Source organism: Salvelinus fontinalis, chromosome 26 (genome assembly GCF_029448725.1).
Source record: "Salvelinus fontinalis isolate EN_2023a chromosome 26, ASM2944872v1, whole genome shotgun sequence".
NCBI lineage: Eukaryota > Metazoa > Chordata > Actinopteri > Salmoniformes > Salmonidae > Salvelinus > Salvelinus fontinalis.
The window spans coordinates 3,568,776-3,586,346 of NC_074690.1; the positions used below are offsets into that span (position 1 = coordinate 3,568,776).

Genomic DNA, 17,571 nt, shown 5'->3' on the forward strand with positions numbered 1-17,571 from the left:
TGTCTGTCTCACCTCTCCCCTCTAGCCTTGGAGGATAGGCAGATCAGATAAGCAGACTGACTGGCTGGATCTCTGTCTCTCTCTCTCTCTCTCTCTCGCACTCTCACGCCAGTCAAATAGATCTATCTACAGTCTGTCTGTCTGTCTATCAACGATGGTGGTCCCTGGCTCTCAACACGCAGAGGACAAGATGTACCATCCTCCGGAGGGTCTGCAGAAGGATGCTCATGTGCCTGACTTCAACTGTTATCTGGAACTTTACAAGAAGTCTATTGAGGAGCCGGACGGTAGGTTACTAAGAAGGCTGTTAGCCGTGTTAGCCGGACGGTAGGTTACTAAGGAGGCTGTTAGCCGTGTTAGCCGGACGGTAGGTTATTAAGGAGGCTGTTAGCCGTGTTAGCCGGACGGTAGGTTACTAAGAAGGCTGTTAGCCGTGTTAGCCGGACGGTAGGTTACTAAGGAGGCTGTTAGCCGTGTTAGCCGGACGGTAGGTTATTAAGGAGGCTGTTAGCCGTGTTAGCCGGACGGTAGGTTACTAAGGAGGCTGTTAGCCGTGTTAGCCGGACGGTAGGTTACTAAGGAGGCTGTTAGCCGTGTTAGCCGGACGGTAGGTTACTAAGGAGGCTGTTAGCCGTGTTAGCCGGACGGTAGGTTACTAAGAAGGCTGTTAGCCGTGTTAGCCGGACGGTAGGTTACTAAGAAGGCTGTTAGCCGTGTTAGCCGGACGGTAGGTTACTAAGGAGGCTGTTAGCCGTGTTAGCCGGACGGTAGGTTATTAAGGAGGCTGTTAGCCGTGTTAGCCGGACGGTAGGTTACTAAGGAGGCTGTTAGCCGTGTTAGCCGGACGGTAGGTTACTAAGGAGGCTGTTAGCCGTGTTAGCCGGACGGTAGGTTATTAAGGAGGCTGTTAGCCGTGTTAGCCGGACGGTAGGTTACTAAGAAGGCTGTTAGCCGTGTTAGCCGGGCGGTAGGTTATTAAGGAGGCTGTTAGCCGTGTTAGCCGGACGGTAGGTTACTAAGGAGGCTGTTAGCCGGACGGTAGGTTACTAAGGAGGCTGTTAGCCGGGCGGTAGGTTATTAAGGAGGCTGTTAGCCGGACGGTAGGTTATTAAGGAGGCTGTTAGCCGTGTTAGCCGGACGGTAGGTTACTAAGGAGGCTGTTAGCCGGACGGTAGGTTATTAAGGAGGCTGTTAGCCGTGTTAGCCGGACGGTAGGTTACTAAGGAGGCTGTTAGCCGGGCGGTAGGTTATTAAGGAGGCTGTTAGCCGGACGGTAGGTTATTAAGGAGGCTGTTAGCCGGGCGGTAGGTTATTAAGGAGGCTGTTAGCCGGGCGGTAGGTTATTAAGGAGGCTGTTAGCCGGACGGTAGGTTATTAATGAGGCTGTTAGCCGTGTTAGCCGGGCGGTAGGTTATTAAGGAGGCTGTTAGCCGTGTTAGCCGGACGGTAGGTTACTAAGGAGGCTGTTAGCCGGACGGTAGGTTATTAAGGAGGCTGTTAGCCGTGTTTGTTGCTCGCAGAATAACTGAAGCTTTGTATGTCCTATGCACATGACTCCTCTGCAATAGCTTGGTTGTGTGTGTGTGTGTGTGTGTGTGTGTGTGTGTGTGTGTGTGTGTGTGTGTGCGTGTGCGTGTGTGTGTGCTCACTCTAAACAACATCCTAATGCTATTTTCTTCTTGCAGTATTCTGGAAAGAGGTCGCTAGTGATTTCTATTGGAAGAAGCCTCCTACGGGTCACGTTCTGCAGTATAACTTCGATGTGACCAAAGGGAACATCTATGTCAAATGCATGGAGGGAGCCAAAACCAACATGTGTTACAACGTCCTGGACAGGAACGTGAAGGATAAGAACCTTGGTGAACGAGTGGCATTCTACTGGTAAGACATGGCATTCTACTGGTAAGACATGGCATTCTACTGGTAAGACATGGCATTCTACTGGTAAGACATGGCATTCTACTGGTAAGACATGGCATTCTACTGGTAAGACATGGCATTCTACTGGTAAGACATGGCATTCTACTGGTAAGACATGGCATTCTACTAGTAAGACATGGCATTCTACTGGTAAGACATGGCATTCTACTGGTAAGACATGGCATTCTACTGGTAAGACATGGCATTCTATTGGTAAGACATGGCATTCTACTGGTAAGACATGGCATTCTACTGGTAAGACATGGCATTCTACTGGTAAGACATGGCATTCTACTGGTAAGACATGGCATTCTACTGGTAAGACATGGCATTCTACTGGTAAGACATGGCATTCTACTGGTAAGACAAAATAAACAGTTATTGTTGAATCTACTCTTATCTTGGCCAGGTCATTATTGTAAAAGACAATGTCTTCTCAATGACTTACCTGATTAAATACATTTTGAAAAAGGCAACAATTATACTCATTGAAAAATTAAAGCAGTTCACCAATGAGGCAATGCACTGTGAAGTGCACTTAACCGCTGTGAACTGCACGTAACCACAGTGAACTGCACTTAACCACTGTGAACTGCACGTAACCACAGTGAACTGCACTTAACCACTGTGAACTGCACGTAACCACAGTGAACTGCACTTAACCACTGTGAACTGCACGTAACCACAGTGAACTGCACTTAACCACTGTGAACTGCACGTAACCACAGTGAACTGCACTTAACCACTGTGAACTGCACGTAACCACAGTGAACTGCACTTAACCACTGTGAACTGCACGTAACCACAGTGAACTGCACTTAACCACTGTGAACTGCACGTAACCACAGTGAACTGCACTTAACCACTGTGAACTGCACGTAACCACCACTGTGAACTGCACGTAAAGTGGATTTAACAAGTGACATCAATAAGGGTTTATAGATTTCACCTGGATTCATCTGGTCAGTCTTATGTCATGGAAAGAACTGGTGTTCCTAATGTTTTGTCCACTCAGTGATGTCAGGTGGGGTTGCTGTCAAAATCTTTTATTGTGTGTATAGTTACATATATATGTGTGTGTGTGTGTGTGTGTGTGTGTGTGTGTGTGTGTGTGTGTGTGTGTGTGTGTGTGTGTGTGTGTGTGTGTGTGTGTGTGTGTGTGTGTGTGTGTGTGTGTTATTGTATCAACATTCAATTTCATTTTAAAAAGTCAACATTTCCAAGAGGTTATTCTCACCCACACACAACAACAGCGATAGTTTTCTTAAAAGTTGTCCCCTGCCTTACAGTGGAGATGAAATGGAAATTAATTTGGTGTGGTATGGTCATTTTAATTGTGAAGTACCACGAATCATGTCCTCCTCCATTGATGGTTAATTCATGCAGGAACGGATCGATCACCGCCCACAGAGTGAGATATTAACACGACGTGCTAAATACTGGAAGCCCTTCAAACTATTTGTTTTCTCACAGTGGCAGCTACAACGATGGCTCACTCACTCAGTTTGTCACTCATACACAGACACACACACACACACACACACACACACACACACACACACACACACACACACACACACACACACACACACACACACACACACAGACAGACAGACAGACAGACAGACAGACAGACAGACACACTAATACACACTCATACACACTCATACACAGACAGACACACTCATACACACTCATACACACTCACACACACACACACACACACACACACACACACACACACACACACACACACACACACACACACACACACACACACACACACACAGACAGACAGACAGACAGACAGACAGACAGACAGACAGACAGACAGACAGACAGACAGACAGACAGACAGACAGACAGACAGACAGACAGACAGACAGACAGACAGACAGACAGACAGACAGACAGACAGACAGACAGACAGACAGACAGACACCCACCCACACCCTTTCTGGTTTTAGCAGAAAGTGAAGCCTCTCTCTCTAGTGCCAAGAGCCACATTATTCTGATCCTGTGGTTAGATAGTAGAGAGCTTTAACATAAACATTAGTCACAGCGACAAAAGGGTTTCATTTATGATTGATAGAACCTAGAGAGAATGGAAGAATTCCTTGAAATCAAATCAACCTCACAGAAATCAACCTTATGTGTGTGACACAATACCTGGGGCGGCAGGTAGCCTAGTGTTTAGAGTGTAGGGGCGGCAGGTAGTCTAGTGGTTAGAGTGTAGGGGCGGCAGGTAGCCTAGTGGTTAGAGTGTAGGGGTGGCAGGTAGCCTAGTGGTTAGAGTGTAGGGGGAGCAGGTAGTCTAGTGGTTAGAGTGTAGGGGCGGCAGGTAGTCTAGTGGTTAGAGTGTAGGGGTGGCAGGTAGTCTAGTGGTTAGAGTGTAGGGGGAGCAGGTAGTCTAGTGGTTAGAGTGTAGGGGCGGCAGGTAGCCTAGTGGTTAGAGTGTAGGGGGAGCAGGTAGCCTAGTGGTTAGAGTGTAGGGGCGGCAGGTAGCCTAGTGGTTAGAGTGTAGGGGCGGCAGGTAGCCTAGTGGTTAGAGTGTAGGGGGGGCAGGTAGTCTAGTGTTTAGAGTGTAGGGGTGGCAGGTAGTCTAGTGGTTAGAGTGTAGAGGCGGCAGGTAGCCTAGTGGTTAGAGTGGAGGGGCGGCAGGTAGTCTAGTGGTTAGAGTGTAGGGGTGGCAGGTAGCCTAGTGGTTAGAGTGTAGGGGGCGGCAGGTAGCCTAGTGGTTAGAGTGTAGGGGGGGGGGCAGGTAGCCTAGTGGTTAGAGTGTAGGGGCGGCAGGTAGCCTAGTGGTTAGAGTGTAGGGGCGGCAGGTAGCCTAATGGTTAGAGTGTAGGGGGGGCAGGTAGTCTAGTGTTTAGAGTGTAGGGGTGGCAGGTAGTCTAGTGGTTAGAGTGTAGAGGCGGCAGGTAGCCCAGTGGTTAGAGTGGAGGGGTGGCAGGTAGTCTAGTGGTTAGAGTGTAGGGGTGGCAGGTAGCCTAGTGGGTAGAGTGTAGGGGGCGGCTGGTAGCCTAGTGGTTAGAGTGTAGGGGCGGCAGGTAGCCTAGTGGTTAGAGTGTAGGGGGGGGCAGGTAGCCTAGTGGTTAGAGTGTAGGGGGGGCAGGTAGCCTAGTGGTTAGAGTGTAGGGGGGGGGGGGGGCAGGTAGCCTAGTGGTTAGAGTGTGGGGGGGGGCAGGTAGCCTAGTGGTTAGAGTGTAGGGGCGGCAGGTAGCCTAGTGGTTAGAGTGTAGGGGCGGCAGGTAGCCTAGTGGTTAGAGTGTAGGGGTGGCAGGTAGCCTAGTGGTTAGAGTGTAGGGGTGGCAGGTAGACTAGTGGTTAGAGTGTAGGGGCGGCAGGTAGCCTAGTGGTTAGAGTGAAGGGGGGGGGGGGGCAGGTAGCCTAGTGGTTAGAGTGTAGGGGGGGCAGGTAGCCTAGTGGTTAGAGTGTAGGGGCGGCAGGTAGCCTAGTGGTTAGAGTGTAGGGGCGGCAGGTAGCCTAGTGGTTAGAGTGTAGGGGGGGCAGGTAGTCTAGTGTTTAGAGTGTAGGGGTGGCAGGTAGTCTAGTGGTTAGAGTGTAGAGGCGGCAGGTAGCCTAGTGGTTAGAGTGGAGGGGCGGCAGGTAGTCTAGTGGTTAGAGTGTAGGGGTGGCAGGTAGCCTAGTGGTTAGAGTGTAGGGGGGGGCAGGTAGCCTAGTGGTTAGAGTGTAGGGGCGGCAGGTAGCCTAGTGGTTAGAGTGCAGGGGCGGCAGGTAGCCTAGTGGTTAGAGTGTAGGGGTGGCAGGTAGCCTAGTGGTTAGAGTGTAGGGGTGGCAGGTAGACTAGTGGTTAGAGTGTAGGGGGAGCAGGTAGCCTAGTGGTTAGAGTGAAGGGGGGGGGGGGGGCAGGTAGCCTAGTGGTTAGAGTGTAGGGGGGGCAGGTAGCCTAGTGGTTAGAGTGTAGGGGGGGGGGGGGGGGGGGGGCAGGTAGCCTAGTGGTTAGAGTGTGGGGGGGGCAGGTAGCCTAGTGGTTAGAGTGTAGGGGCGGCAGGTAGCCTAGTGGTTAGAGTGTAGGGGCGGCAGGTAGCCTAGTGGTTAGAGTGTAGGGGTGGCAGGTAGCCTAGTGGTTAGAGTGTAGGGGTGGCAGGTAGACTAGTGGTTAGAGTGTAGGGGCGGCAGGTAGCCTAGTGGTTAGAGTGAAGGGGGAGCAGGTAGTCTAGTGGTTAGAGTGTAGGGGCGGCAGGTAGCCTAGTGGTTAGAGTGTAGGGGGAGCAGGTAGCCTAGTGGTTAGAGTGTAGGGGCGGCAGGTAGCCTAGTGGTTAGAGTGTAGGGGCGGCAGGTAGCCTAGTGGTTAGAGTGTGGGGGGGGGCAGGTAGCCTAGTGGTTAGAGTGTAGGGGCGGCAGGTAGCCTAGTGGTTAGAGTGTAGGGGGAGCAGGTAGCCTAGTGGTTAGAGTGTAGGGGCGGCAGGTAGCCTAGTGGTTAGAGTGTAGGGGCGGCAGGTAGCCTAGTGGTTAGAGTGTGGGGGGGGGCAGGTAGCCTAGTGGTTAGAGTGTAGGGGCGGCAGGTAGCCTAGTGGTTAGAGTGTAGGGGCGGCAGGTAGCCTAGTGGTTAGAGTGTAGGGGTGGCAGGTAGCCTAGTGGTTAGAGTGTAGGGGTGGCAGGTAGACTAGTGGTTAGAGTGTAGGGGCGGCAGGTAGCCTAGTGGTTAGAGTGAAGGGGGGGGGGGGGCAGGTAGCCTAGTGGTTAGAGTGTAGGGGGGGCAGGTAGCCTAGTGGTTAGAGTGTAGGGGCGGCAGGTAGCCTAGTGGTTAGAGTGTAGGGGCGGCAGGTAGCCTAGTGGTTAGAGTGTAGGGGGGGCAGGTAGTCTAGTGTTTAGAGTGTAGGGGTGGCAGGTAGTCTAGTGGTTAGAGTGTAGAGGCGGCAGGTAGCCTAGTGGTTAGAGTGGAGGGGCGGCAGGTAGTCTAGTGGTTAGAGTGTAGGGGTGGCAGGTAGCCTAGTGGTTAGAGTGTAGGGGGCGGCTGGTAGCCTAGTGGTTAGAGTGTAGGGGCGGCAGGTAGCCTAGTGGTTAGAGTGTAGGGGTGGCAGGTAGCCTAGTGGTTAGAGTGTAGGGGTGGCAGGTAGACTAGTGGTTAGAGTGTAGGGGGAGCAGGTAGCCTAGTGGTTAGAGTGAAGGGGGGGGGGGGGGGGGGCAGGTAGCCTAGTGGTTAGAGTGTAGGGGGGGCAGGTAGCCTAGTGGTTAGAGTGTAGGGGGGGGGGGGGGGGGGGCAGGTAGCCTAGTGGTTAGAGTGTGGGGGGGGCAGGTAGCCTAGTGGTTAGAGTGTAGGGGCGGCAGGTAGCCTAGTGGTTAGAGTGTAGGGGCGGCAGGTAGCCTAGTGGTTAGAGTGTAGGGGTGGCAGGTAGCCTAGTGGTTAGAGTGTAGGGGTGGCAGGTAGACTAGTGGTTAGAGTGTAGGGGCGGCAGGTAGCCTAGTGGTTAGAGTGAAGGGGGGGGGGGGGGGGCAGGTAGCCTAGTGGTTAGAGTGTAGGGGGGGCAGGTAGCCTAGTGGTTAGAGTGTAGGGGGGGGGCGGGGCAGGTAGCCTAGTGGTTAGAGTGTAGGGGCGGCATGTAGCCTAGTGGTTAGAGTGTAGGGGCGGCAGGTAGCCTAGTGGTTAGAGTGTAGGGGCGGCAGGTAGCTTAGTGGTTAGAGTGAAGGGGGGGGGGGGGCAGGTGGCCTAGTGGTTAGAGTGTAAGGACGGCAGGTAGCCTAGTGGTTAGAGTGTGGGGGGGGCAGGTAGCCTAGTGGTTAGAGTGTAGGGAGGGCAGGTAGCCTAGTGGTTAGAGTTTAGGGGGGGGGGGGGGGGGGGGGCGGCAGGTAGCCTAGTGGTTAGAGTGTAGGGGGGGCAGGTAGCCTAGTGGTTAGAGTGTAGGGGGTGGCAGGTAGTCTAGTGGTTAGAGTGTAGGGGGGGGGGGGGGGCAGGTAGCCTAGTGGTTAGAGTGTAGGGGCGGCATGTAGCCTAGTGGTTAGAGTGTAGGGGCGGCAGGTAGCCTAGTGGTTAGAGTGTAGGGGCGGCAGGTAGCTTAGTGGTTAGAGTGAAGGGGGGGGGGGGCAGGTAGCCTAGTGGTTAGAGTGTAAGGACGGCAGGTAGCCTAGTGGTTAGAGTGTGGGGGGGTTAGGTAGCCTAGTGGTTAGAGTGTAGGGAGGGCAGGTAGCCTAGTGGTTAGAGTGTAGGGGGGGGGGGGGCGGCAGGTAGCCTAGTGGTTAGAGTGTAGGGGGGGCAGGTAGCCTAGTGGTTAGAGTGTAGGGGGTGGCAGGTAGTCTAGTGGTTAGAGTGTAGGGGGGGCAGGTAGCCTAGTGGTTAGAGTGTAGGGGGGGGGGGGGGGGCGGCAGGTAGCCTAGTGGTTAGAGTGTAGGGGGGGGCAGGTAGCATCGTGGTTAGAGTGTAGGGGGGGCAAGGTAGCCTAGTGGTTAGAGTGTAGGGGGGGCAGGTAGCCTAGTGGTTAGAGTGTGGGGGGGGCAGGTATTCTAGTGGTTAGAGTGTAGGGACGGCAGGTAGCCTAGTGGTTAGAGTGTAGGGGGGGCAGGTAGCCTAGTGGTTAGAGTGTAGTGGGAGCAGGTAGCCTAGTGGTTAGAGTGTAGGGGCGGCAGGTAGCCTAGTGGTTAGAGTGTAGGGGGAGCAGGTAGCCTAGTGGTTAGAGTGTAGGGGCGGCAGGTAGCCTAGTGGTTAGAGTGTAGGGGGAGCAGGTAGTCTAGTGGTTAGAGTGTAGGGGGAGCAGGTAGTCTAGTGGTTAGAGTGTAGGGGGAGCAGGTAGTCTAGTGGTTAGAGTGTAGGGGGAGCAGGTAGCCTAGTGGTTAGAGTGTAGGGGTGGCAGGTAGCCTAGTGGTTAGAGTGTAGGGGGAGCAGGTAGTCTAGTGGTTAGAGTGTAGGGGCGGCAGGTAGTCTAGTGGTTAGAGTGTAGGGGGAGCAGGTAGTCTAGTGGTTAGAGTGTAGGGGGAGCAGGTAGTCTAGTGGTTAGAGTGTAGGGGCGGCAGGTAGCCTAGTGGTTAGAGTGTAAGGACGGCAGGTAGCCTAGTGGTTAGAGTGTGGGGGGGTTAGGTAGCCTAGTGGTTAGAGTGTAGGGAGGGCAGGTAGCCTAGTGGTTAGAGTGTAGGGGGGGCAAGGTAGCCTAGTGGTTAGAGTGTAGGGGGGGCAGGTAGCCTAGTGGTTAGAGTGTGGGGGGGGCAGGTATTCTAGTGGTTAGAGTGTAGGGACGGCAGGTAGCCTAGTGGTTAGAGTGTAGGGGGGGCAGGTAGCCTAGTGGTTAGAGTGTAGGGGGAGCAGATAGCCTAGTGGTTAGAGTGTAGGGGCGGCAGGTAGCCTAGTGGTTAGAGTGTAGGGGGAGCAGGTAGCCTAGTGGTTAGAGTGTAGGGGCGGCAGGTAGCCTAGTGGTTAGAGTGTAGGGGGAGCAGGTAGTCTAGTGGTTAGAGTGTAGGGGGAGCAGGTAGTCTAGTGGTTAGAGTGTAGGGGGAGCAGGTAGTCTAGTGGTTAGAGTGTAGGGGGAGCAGGTAGCCTAGTGGTTAGAGTGTAGGGGTGGCAGGTAGCCTAGTGGTTAGAGTGTAGGGGGAGCAGGTAGTCTAGTGGTTAGAGTGTAGGGGCGGCAGGTAGTCTAGTGGTTAGAGTGTAGGGGGAGCAGGTAGTCTAGTGGTTAGAGTGTAGGGGGAGCAGGTAGTCTAGTGGTTAGAGTGTAGGGGCGGCAGGTAGCCTAGTGGTTAGAGTGTAGGGGCGGCAGGTAGCCTAGTGGTTAGAGTGTAGGGGGAGCAGGTAGTCTAGTGGTTAGAGTGTAGGGGCGGCAGGTAGTCTAGTGGTTAGAGTGTAGGGGTGGCAGGTAGCCTAGTGGTTAGAGTGTAGGGGGAGCAGGTAGCCTAGTGGTTAGAGTGTAGGGGGAGCAGGTAGCCTAGTGGTTAGAGTGTAGGGGGGGGGCAGGTAGCCTAGTGGTTAGAGTGTAGGGGCGGCAGGTAGCCTAGTGGTTAGAGTGTAGGGGCGGCAGGTAGCCTAGTGGTTAGAGTGTAGGGGGGGCAGGTAGTCTAGTGTTTAGAGTGTAGGGGTGGCAGGTAGTCTAGTGGTTAGAGTGTAGAGGCGGCAGGTAGCCTAGTGGTTAGAGTGGAGGGGCGGCAAGTAGTCTAGTGGTTAGAGTGTAGGGGTGGCAGGTAGCCTAGTGGTTAGAGTGTAGGGGGCGGCAGGTAGCCTAGTGGTTAGAGTGTAGGGGGGGGGGCAGGTAGCCTAGTGGTTAGAGTGTAGGGGCGGCAGGTAGCCTAGTGGTTAGAGTGTAGGGGTGGCAGGTAGACTAGTGGTTAGAGTGTAGGGGCGGCAGGTAGCCTAGTGGTTAGAGTGAAGGGGGGGGGGGGGGGGGGGGGGCAGGTAGCCTAGTGGTTAGAGTGTAGGGGGGGGGGGGGGGGGCAGGTAGCCTAGTGGTTAGAGTGTGGGGGGGGCAGGTAGCCTAGTGGTTAGAGTGTAGGGGCGGCAGGTAGCCTAGTGGTTAGAGTGTAGGGGCGGCAGGTAGCCTAGTGGTTAGAGTGTAGGGGTGGCAGGTAGCCTAGTGGTTAGAGTGTAGGGGTGGCAGGTAGACTAGTGGTTAGAGTGTAGGGGCGGCAGGTAGCCTAGTGGTTAGAGTGAAGGGGGGGGGGGGCAGGTAGCCTAGTGGTTAGAGTGTAGGGGGGGCAGGTAGCCTAGTGGTTAGAGTGTAGGGGCGGCAGGTAGCCTAGTGGTTAGAGTGTAGGGGCGGCAGGTAGCCTAGTGGTTAGAGTGTAGGGGGGGCAGGTAGTCTAGTGTTTAGATTGTAGGGGTGGCAGGTAGTCTAGTGGTTAGAGTGTAGAGGCGGCAGGTAGCCTAGTGGTTAGAGTGGAGGGGCGGCAGGTAGTCTAGTGGTTAGAGTGTAGGGGTGGCAGGTAGCCTAGTGGTTAGAGTGTAGGGGGCGGCTGGTAGCCTAGTGGTTAGAGTGTAGGGGCGGCAGGTAGCCTAGTGGTTAGAGTGTAGGGGGGGGCAGGTAGCCTAGTGGTTAGAGTGTAGGGGCGGCAGGTAGCCTAGTGGTTAGAGTGCAGGGGCGGCAGGTAGCCTAGTGGTTAGAGTGTAGGGGTGGCAGGTAGCCTAGTGGTTAGAGTGTAGGGGTGGCAGGTAGACTAGTGGTTAGAGTGTAGGGGCGGCAGGTAGCCTAGTGGTTAGAGTGAAGGGGGGGGGGGGGGGGGGCAGGTAGCCTAGTGGTTAGAGTGTAGGGGGGGCAGGTAGCCTAGTGGTTAGAGTGTAGGGGGGGGGGGGGGGGCAGGTAGCCTAGTGGTTAGAGTGTAGGGGCGGCATGTAGCCTAGTGGTTAGAGTGTAGGGGCGGCAGGTAGCCTAGTGGTTAGAGTGTAGGGGCGGCAGGTAGCTTAGTGGTTAGAGTGAAGGGGGGGGGGGGCAGGTAGCCTAGTGGTTAGAGTGTAAGGACGGCAGGTAGCCGAGTGGTTAGAGTGTGGGGGGGGCAGGTAGCCTAGTGGTTAGAGTGTAGGGAGGGCAGGTAGCCTAGTGGTTAGAGTTTAGGGGGGGGGGGGGGCGGCAGGTAACCTAGTGGTTAGAGTGTAGGGGGGGCAGGTAGCCTAGTGGTTAGAGTGTAGGGGGTGGCAGGTAGTCTAGTGGTTAGAGTGTAGGGGGGGGGCAGGTAGCCTAGTGGTTAGAGTGTAGGGGCGGCATGTAGCCTAGTGGTTAGAGTGTAGGGGCGGCAGGTAGCCTAGTGGTTAGAGTGTAGGGGCGGCAGGTAGCCTAGTGGTTAGAGTGTAGGGGGGGGGCAGGTAGCCTAGTGGTTAGAGTGTAGGGGCGGCAGGTAGCCTAGTGGTTAGAGTGCAGGGGCGGCAGGTAGCCTAGTGGTTAGAGTGTAGGGGTGGCAGGTAGCCTAGTGGTTAGAGTGTAGGGGTGGCAGGTAGACTAGTGGTTAGAGTGTAGGGGCGGCAGGTAGCCTAGTGGTTAGAGTGGAGGGGGGGGGGGGGCAGGTAGCCTAGTGGTTAGAGTGTAGGGGGGGCAGGTAGCCTAGTGGTTAGAGTGTAGGGGGGGGGGGGCAGGTAGCCTAGTGGTTAGAGTGTAGGGGCGGCATGTAGCCTAGTGGTTAGAGTGTAGGGGCGGCAGGTAGCCTAGTGGTTAGAGTGTAGGGGCGGCAGGTAGCTTAGTGGTTAGAGTGAAGGGGGGGGGGGGGCAGGTAGCCTAGTGGTTAGAGTGTAAGGACGGCAGGTAGCCTAGTGGTTAGAGTGTGGGGGGGGCAGGTAGCCTAGTGGTTAGAGTGTAGGGAGGGCAGGTAGCCTAGTGGTTAGAGTGTAGGGGGGGGGGGGCGGCAGGTAGCCTAGTGGTTAGAGTGTAGGGGGGGCAGGTAGCCTAGTGGTTAGAGTGTAGGGGGTGGCAGGTAGTCTAGTGGTTAGAGTGTAGGGGGGGGGGGGGCAGGTAGCCTAGTGGTTAGAGTGTAGGGGCGGCATGTAGCCTAGTGGTTAGAGTGTAGGGGCGGCAGGTAGCATAGTGGTTAGAGTGTAGGGGCGGCAGGTAGCTTAGTGGTTAGAGTGAAGGGGGGGGGGGGGGGGCAGGCAGCCTAGTGGTTAGAGTGTAAGGACGGCAGGTAGCCTAGTGGTTAGAGTGTGGGGGGGTTAGGTAGCCTAGTGGTTAGAGTGTAGGGAGGGCAGGTAGCCTAGTGGTTAGAGTGTAAGGGGGGGGGGGGGGGGCGGCAGGTAGCCTAGTGGTTAGAGTGTAGGGGGGGCAGGTAGCCTAGTGGTTAGAGTGTAGGGGGTGGCAGGTAGTCTAGTGGTTAGAGTGTAGGGGGGGCAGGTAGCCTAGTGGTTAGAGTGTAGGGGGGGGGGGGGGCGGCAGGTAGCCTAGTGGTTAGAGTGTAGGGGGGGGCAGGTAGCATCGTGGTTAGAGTGTAGGGGGGGCAGGTAGCCTAGTGGTTAGAGTGTGGGGGGGGCAGGTAGCCTAGTGGTTAGAGTGTAGGGACGGCAGGTAGCCTAGTGGTTAGAGTGTAGGGGGGGCAGGTAACCTAGTGGTTAGAGTGTAGGGACGGCAGGTAGCCTAGTGGTTAGAATGTAGGGACGGCAGGTAGCCTAGTGGTTAGAGTGTAGGGGGGGCAGGTAGCCTAGTGGTTAGAGTGTAGGGGGGGCAGGTATCCTAGTGGTTAGAGTGAAGGAACGGCAGGTAGCCTAGTGGTTAGAGTATAGGGACGGCAGGTAGCCTAGTGGTTAGAGTGTGTGGGGGGGGGGGGGGCGGCAGGTAGCCTAGTGGTTAGAGTGTAGGGGGGGGGGGGGGCAGGTAGCCTAGTGGTTAGAGTGTAGGGGCGGCATGTAGCCTAGTGGTTAGAGTGTAGGGGGGGCAGGTAGCCTAGTGGTTAGAGTGTAGGGGGGGGGTGGGCAGGTAGCCTAGTGGTTAGAGTGTAGGGGCGGCATGTAGCCTAGTGGTTAGAGTGTAGGGGCGGCAGGTAGCCTAGTGGTTAGAGTGTAGGGGCGGCAGGTAGCTTAGTGGTTAGAGTGAAGGGGGGGGGGGGGCAGGTAGCCTAGTGGTTAGAGTGTAAGGACGGCAGGTAGCCTAGTGGTTAGAGTGTGGGGGGGGCAGGTAGCCTAGTGGTTAGAGTGTAGGGAGGGCAGGTAGCCTAGTGGTTAGAGTTTAGGGGGGGGGGGGGGGCGGCAGGTAGCCTAGTGGTTAGAGTGTAGGGGGGGCAGGTAGCCTAGTGGTTAGAGTGTAGGGGGTGGCAGGTAGTCTAGTGGTTAGAGTGTAGGGGGGGCAGGTATCCTAGTGGTTAGAGTGAATGAACGGCAGGTAGCCTAGTGGTTAGAGTGTAGGGACGGCAGGTAGCCTAGTGGTTAGAGTGTGGGGGGGGGGGGGGGCGGCAGGTAGCCTAGTGGTTAGAGTGTAGGGGGGGGCAGGTAGCCTAGTGGTTAGAGTGTAGGGGCGGCAGGTAGCCTAGTGGTTAGAGTGTAGGGGTGGCAGGTAGCCTAGTGGTTAGAGTGTAGGGGTGGCAGGTAGACTAGTGGTTAGAGTGTAGGGGCGGCAGGTAGCCTAGTGGTTAGAGTGAAGGGGGGGGGGGGGCAGGTAGCCTAGTGGTTAGAGTGTAGGGGGGGCAGGTAGCCTAGTGGTTAGAGTGTAGGGGCGGCAGGTAGCCTAGTGGTTAGAGTGTAGGGGCGGCAGGTAGCCTAGTGGTTAGAGTGTAGGGGGGGCAGGTAGTCTAGTGTTTAGAGTGTAGGGGTGGCAGGTAGTCTAGTGGTTAGAGTGTAGAGGCGGCAGGTAGCCTAGTGGTTAGAGTGGAGGGGCGGCAGGTAGTCTAGTGGTTAGAGTGTAGGGGTGGCAGGTAGCCTAGTGGTTAGAGTGTAGGGGGCGGCTGGTAGCCTAGTGGTTAGAGTGTAGGGGCGGCAGGTAGCCTAGTGGTTAGAGTGTAGGGGGGGGCAGGTAGCCTAGTGGTTAGAGTGTAGGGGCGGCAGGTAGCCTAGTGGTTAGAGTGCAGGGGCGGCAGGTAGCCTAGTGGTTAGAGTGTAGGGGTGGCAGGTAGCCTAGTGGTTAGAGTGTAGGGGTGGCAGGTAGACTAGTGGTTAGAGTGTAGGGGCGGCAGGTAGCCTAGTGGTTAGAGTGAAGGGGGGGGGGGGGGGGGCAGGTAGCCAAGTGGTTAGAGTGTAGGGGGGGCAGGTAGCCTAGTGGTTAGAGTGTAGGGGGGGGGGGGGCAGGTAGCCTAGTGGTTAGAGTGTAGGGGCGGCATGTAGCCTAGTGGTTAGAGTGTAGGGGCGGCAGGTAGCCTAGTGGTTAGAGTGTAGGGGCGGCAGGTAGCTTAGTGGTTAGAGTGAAGGGGGGGGGGGGCAGGTAGCCTAGTGGTTAGAGTGTAAGGACGGCAGGTAGCCTAGTGGTTAGAGTGTGGGGGGAGCAGGTAGCCTAGTGGTTAGAGTGTAGGGAGGGCAGGTAGCCTAGTGGTTAGAGTTTAGGGGGGGGGGGGGGGGGGGGCGGCAGGTAACCTAGTGGTTAGAGTGTAGGGGGGGCAGGTAGCCTAGTGGTTAGAGTGTAGGGGGTGGCAGGTAGTCTAGTGGTTAGAGTGTAGGGGGGGGGCAGGTAGCCTAGTGGTTAGAGTGTAGGGGCGGCATGTAGCCTAGTGGTTAGAGTGTAGGGGCGGCAGGTAGCCTAGTGGTTAGAGTGTAGGGGCGGCAGGTAGCCTAGTGGTTAGAGTGTAGGGGGGGGGCAGGTAGCCTAGTGGTTAGAGTGTAGGGGCGGCAGGTAGCCTAGTGGTTAGAGTGCAGGGGCGGCAGGTAGCCTAGTGGTTAGAGTGTAGGGGTGGCAGGTAGCCTAGTGGTTAGAGTGTAGGGGTGGCAGGTAGACTAGTGGTTAGAGTGTAGGGGCGGCAGGTAGCCTAGTGGTTAGAGTGGAGGGGGGGGGGGGGCAGGTAGCCTAGTGGTTAGAGTGTAGGGGGGGCAGGTAGCCTAGTGGTTAGAGTGTAGGGGGGGGGGGGGCAGGTAGCCTAGTGGTTAGAGTGTAGGGGCGGCATGTAGCCTAGTGGTTAGAGTGTAGGGGCGGCAGGTAGCCTAGTGGTTAGAGTGTAGGGGCGGCAGGTAGCTTAGTGGTTAGAGTGAAGGGGGGGGGGGGCAGGTAGCCTAGTGGTTAGAGTGTAAGGACGGCAGGTAGCCTAGTGGTTAGAGTGTAGGGGCGGCAGGTAGCCTAGTGGTTAGAGTGTAGGGGCGGCAGGTAGCTTAGTGGTTAGAGTGAAGGGGGGGGGGGGGCAGGTAGCCTAGTGGTTAGAGTGTAAGGACGGCAGGTAGCCTAGTGGTTAGAGTGTGGGGGGGGCAGGTAGCCTAGTGGTTAGAGTGTAGGGAGGGCAGGTAGCCTAGTGGTTAGAGTTTAGGGGGGGGGGGGGCGGCAGGTAGCCTAGTGGTTAGAGTGTAGGGGGGGCAGGTAGCCTAGTGGTTAGAGTGTAGGGGGTGGCAGGTAGTCTAGTGGTTAGAGTGTAGGGGGGGGGGGGGCAGGTAGCCTAGTGGTTAGAGTGTAGGGGCGGCATGTAGCCTAGTGGTTAGAGTGTAGGGGCGGCAGGTAGCCTAGTGGTTAGAGTGTAGGGGCGGCAGGTAGCTTAGTGGTTAGAGTGAAGGGGGGGGGGGGGGCAGGCAGCCTAGTGGTTAGAGTGTAAGGACGGCAGGTAGCCTAGTGGTTAGAGTGTGGGGGGGTTAGGTAGCCTAGTGGTTAGAGTGTAGGGAGGGCAGGTAGCCTAGTGGTTAGAGTGTAAGGGGGGGGGGGGGGGGCGGCAGGTAACCTAGTGGTTAGAGTGTAGGGGGGGCAGGTAGCCTAGTGGTTAGAGTGTAGGGGGTGGCAGGTAGTCTAGTGGTTAGAGTGTAGGGGGGGCAGGTAGCCTAGTGGTTAGAGTGTAGGGGGGGGGGGGGGGGGCGGCAGGTAGCCTAGTGGTTAGAGTGTAGGGGGGGGCAGGTAGCATCGTGGTTAGAGTGTAGGGGGGGCAGGTAGCCTAGTGGTTAGAGTGTGGGGGGGGCAGGTAGCCTAGTGGTTAGAGTGTAGGGACGGCAGGTAGCCTAGTGGTTAGAGTGTAGGGGGGGCAGGTAACCTAGTGGTTAGAGTGTAGGGACGGCAGGTAGCCTAGTGGTTAGAATGTAGGGACGGCAGGTAGCCTAGTGGTTAGAGTGTAGGGGGGGCAGGTAGCCTAGTGGTTAGAGTGTAGGGGGGGCAGGTATCCTAGTGGTTAGAGTGAAGGAACGGCAGGTAGCCTAGTGGTTAGAGTATAGGGACGGCAGGTAGCCTAGTGGTTAGAGTGTGTGGGGGGGGGGGGGGCGGCAGGTAGCCTAGTGGTTAGAGTGTAGGGGGGGGGGGGGGCAGGTAGCCTAGTGGTTAGAGTGTAGGGGCGGCATGTAGCCTAGTGGTTAGAGTGTAGGGGGGGCAGGTAGCCTAGTGGTTAGAGTGTAGGGGGGGGGGGGGGCAGGTAGCCTAGTGGTTAGAGTGTAGGGGCGGCATGTAGCCTAGTGGTTAGAGTGTAGGGGCGGCAGGTAGCCTAGTGGTTAGAGTGTAGGGGCGGCAGGTAGCTTAGTGGTTAGAGTGAAGGGGGGGGGGGGCAGGTAGCCTAGTGGTTAGAGTGTAAGGACGGCAGGTAGCCTAGTGGTTAGAGTGTGGGGGGGGCAGGTAGCCTAGTGGTTAGAGTGTAGGGAGGGCAGGTAGCCTAGTGGTTAGAGTTTAGGGGGGGGGGGGGCGGCAGGTAGCCTAGTGGTTAGAGTGTAGGGGGGGCAGGTAGCCTAGTGGTTAGAGTGTAGGGGGTGGCAGGTAGTCTAGTGGTTAGAGTGTAGGGGGGGCAGGTATCCTAGTGGTTAGAGTGAAGGAACGGCGGGTAGCCTAGTGGTTAGAGTGTAGGGACGGCAGGTAGCCTAGTGGTTAGAGTGTGGGGGGGGGGGGGGGGGCGGCAGGTAGCCTAGTGGTTAGAGTGTAGGGGGGGCAGGTAGCGTAGTGGTTAGAGTGTGGGGGGGGGGAAGGTAGCCTAGTGGTTAGAGTGTAGGGGGGGCAGGTAGCCTAGTGGTTAGACTGTAGGGAGGGCAGGTAGCCTAGTGGTTAGAGTGTAGGGGGGGGGGCGGCAGGTAGCCTAGTGGTTAGAGTGTAGGGGGGGCAGGTAGCATAGTGGTTAGAGTGTAGGGGGGGCAGGTAGCCTAGTGGTTAGAGTGTAGGGGGGGGGGGGGGACGGCAGGTAGCCTAGTGGTTAGAGTGTAGAGAGGGC

General features: G+C 56.3%; 1 protein-coding gene across 4 annotated transcripts in view; it reads left to right on the top strand.

Moving 5' to 3' along the window:
- The window catches only part of LOC129823557 (acetyl-coenzyme A synthetase, cytoplasmic-like), a 113,101-nt gene continuing 95,530 nt past the window's right edge, over positions 1-17,571 (top strand). For 3 of the 4 annotated variants that reach the window (XR_008754646.1, XM_055882386.1, XM_055882385.1), the window contains exons 1-2: positions 1-287; positions 1,686-1,881. Coding sequence is in view for 3 of the 4 variants with exons in the window: in XM_055882386.1 (XP_055738361.1) it covers positions 155-287; positions 1,686-1,881 (329 nt within the window). In the remaining variant the exon portion in view is untranslated. Of the gene's footprint in view, positions 288-1,685; positions 1,882-2,030; positions 2,281-17,571 lie in introns of those variants that run through there. The other variant, XM_055882387.1, reaches the window with a different exon arrangement.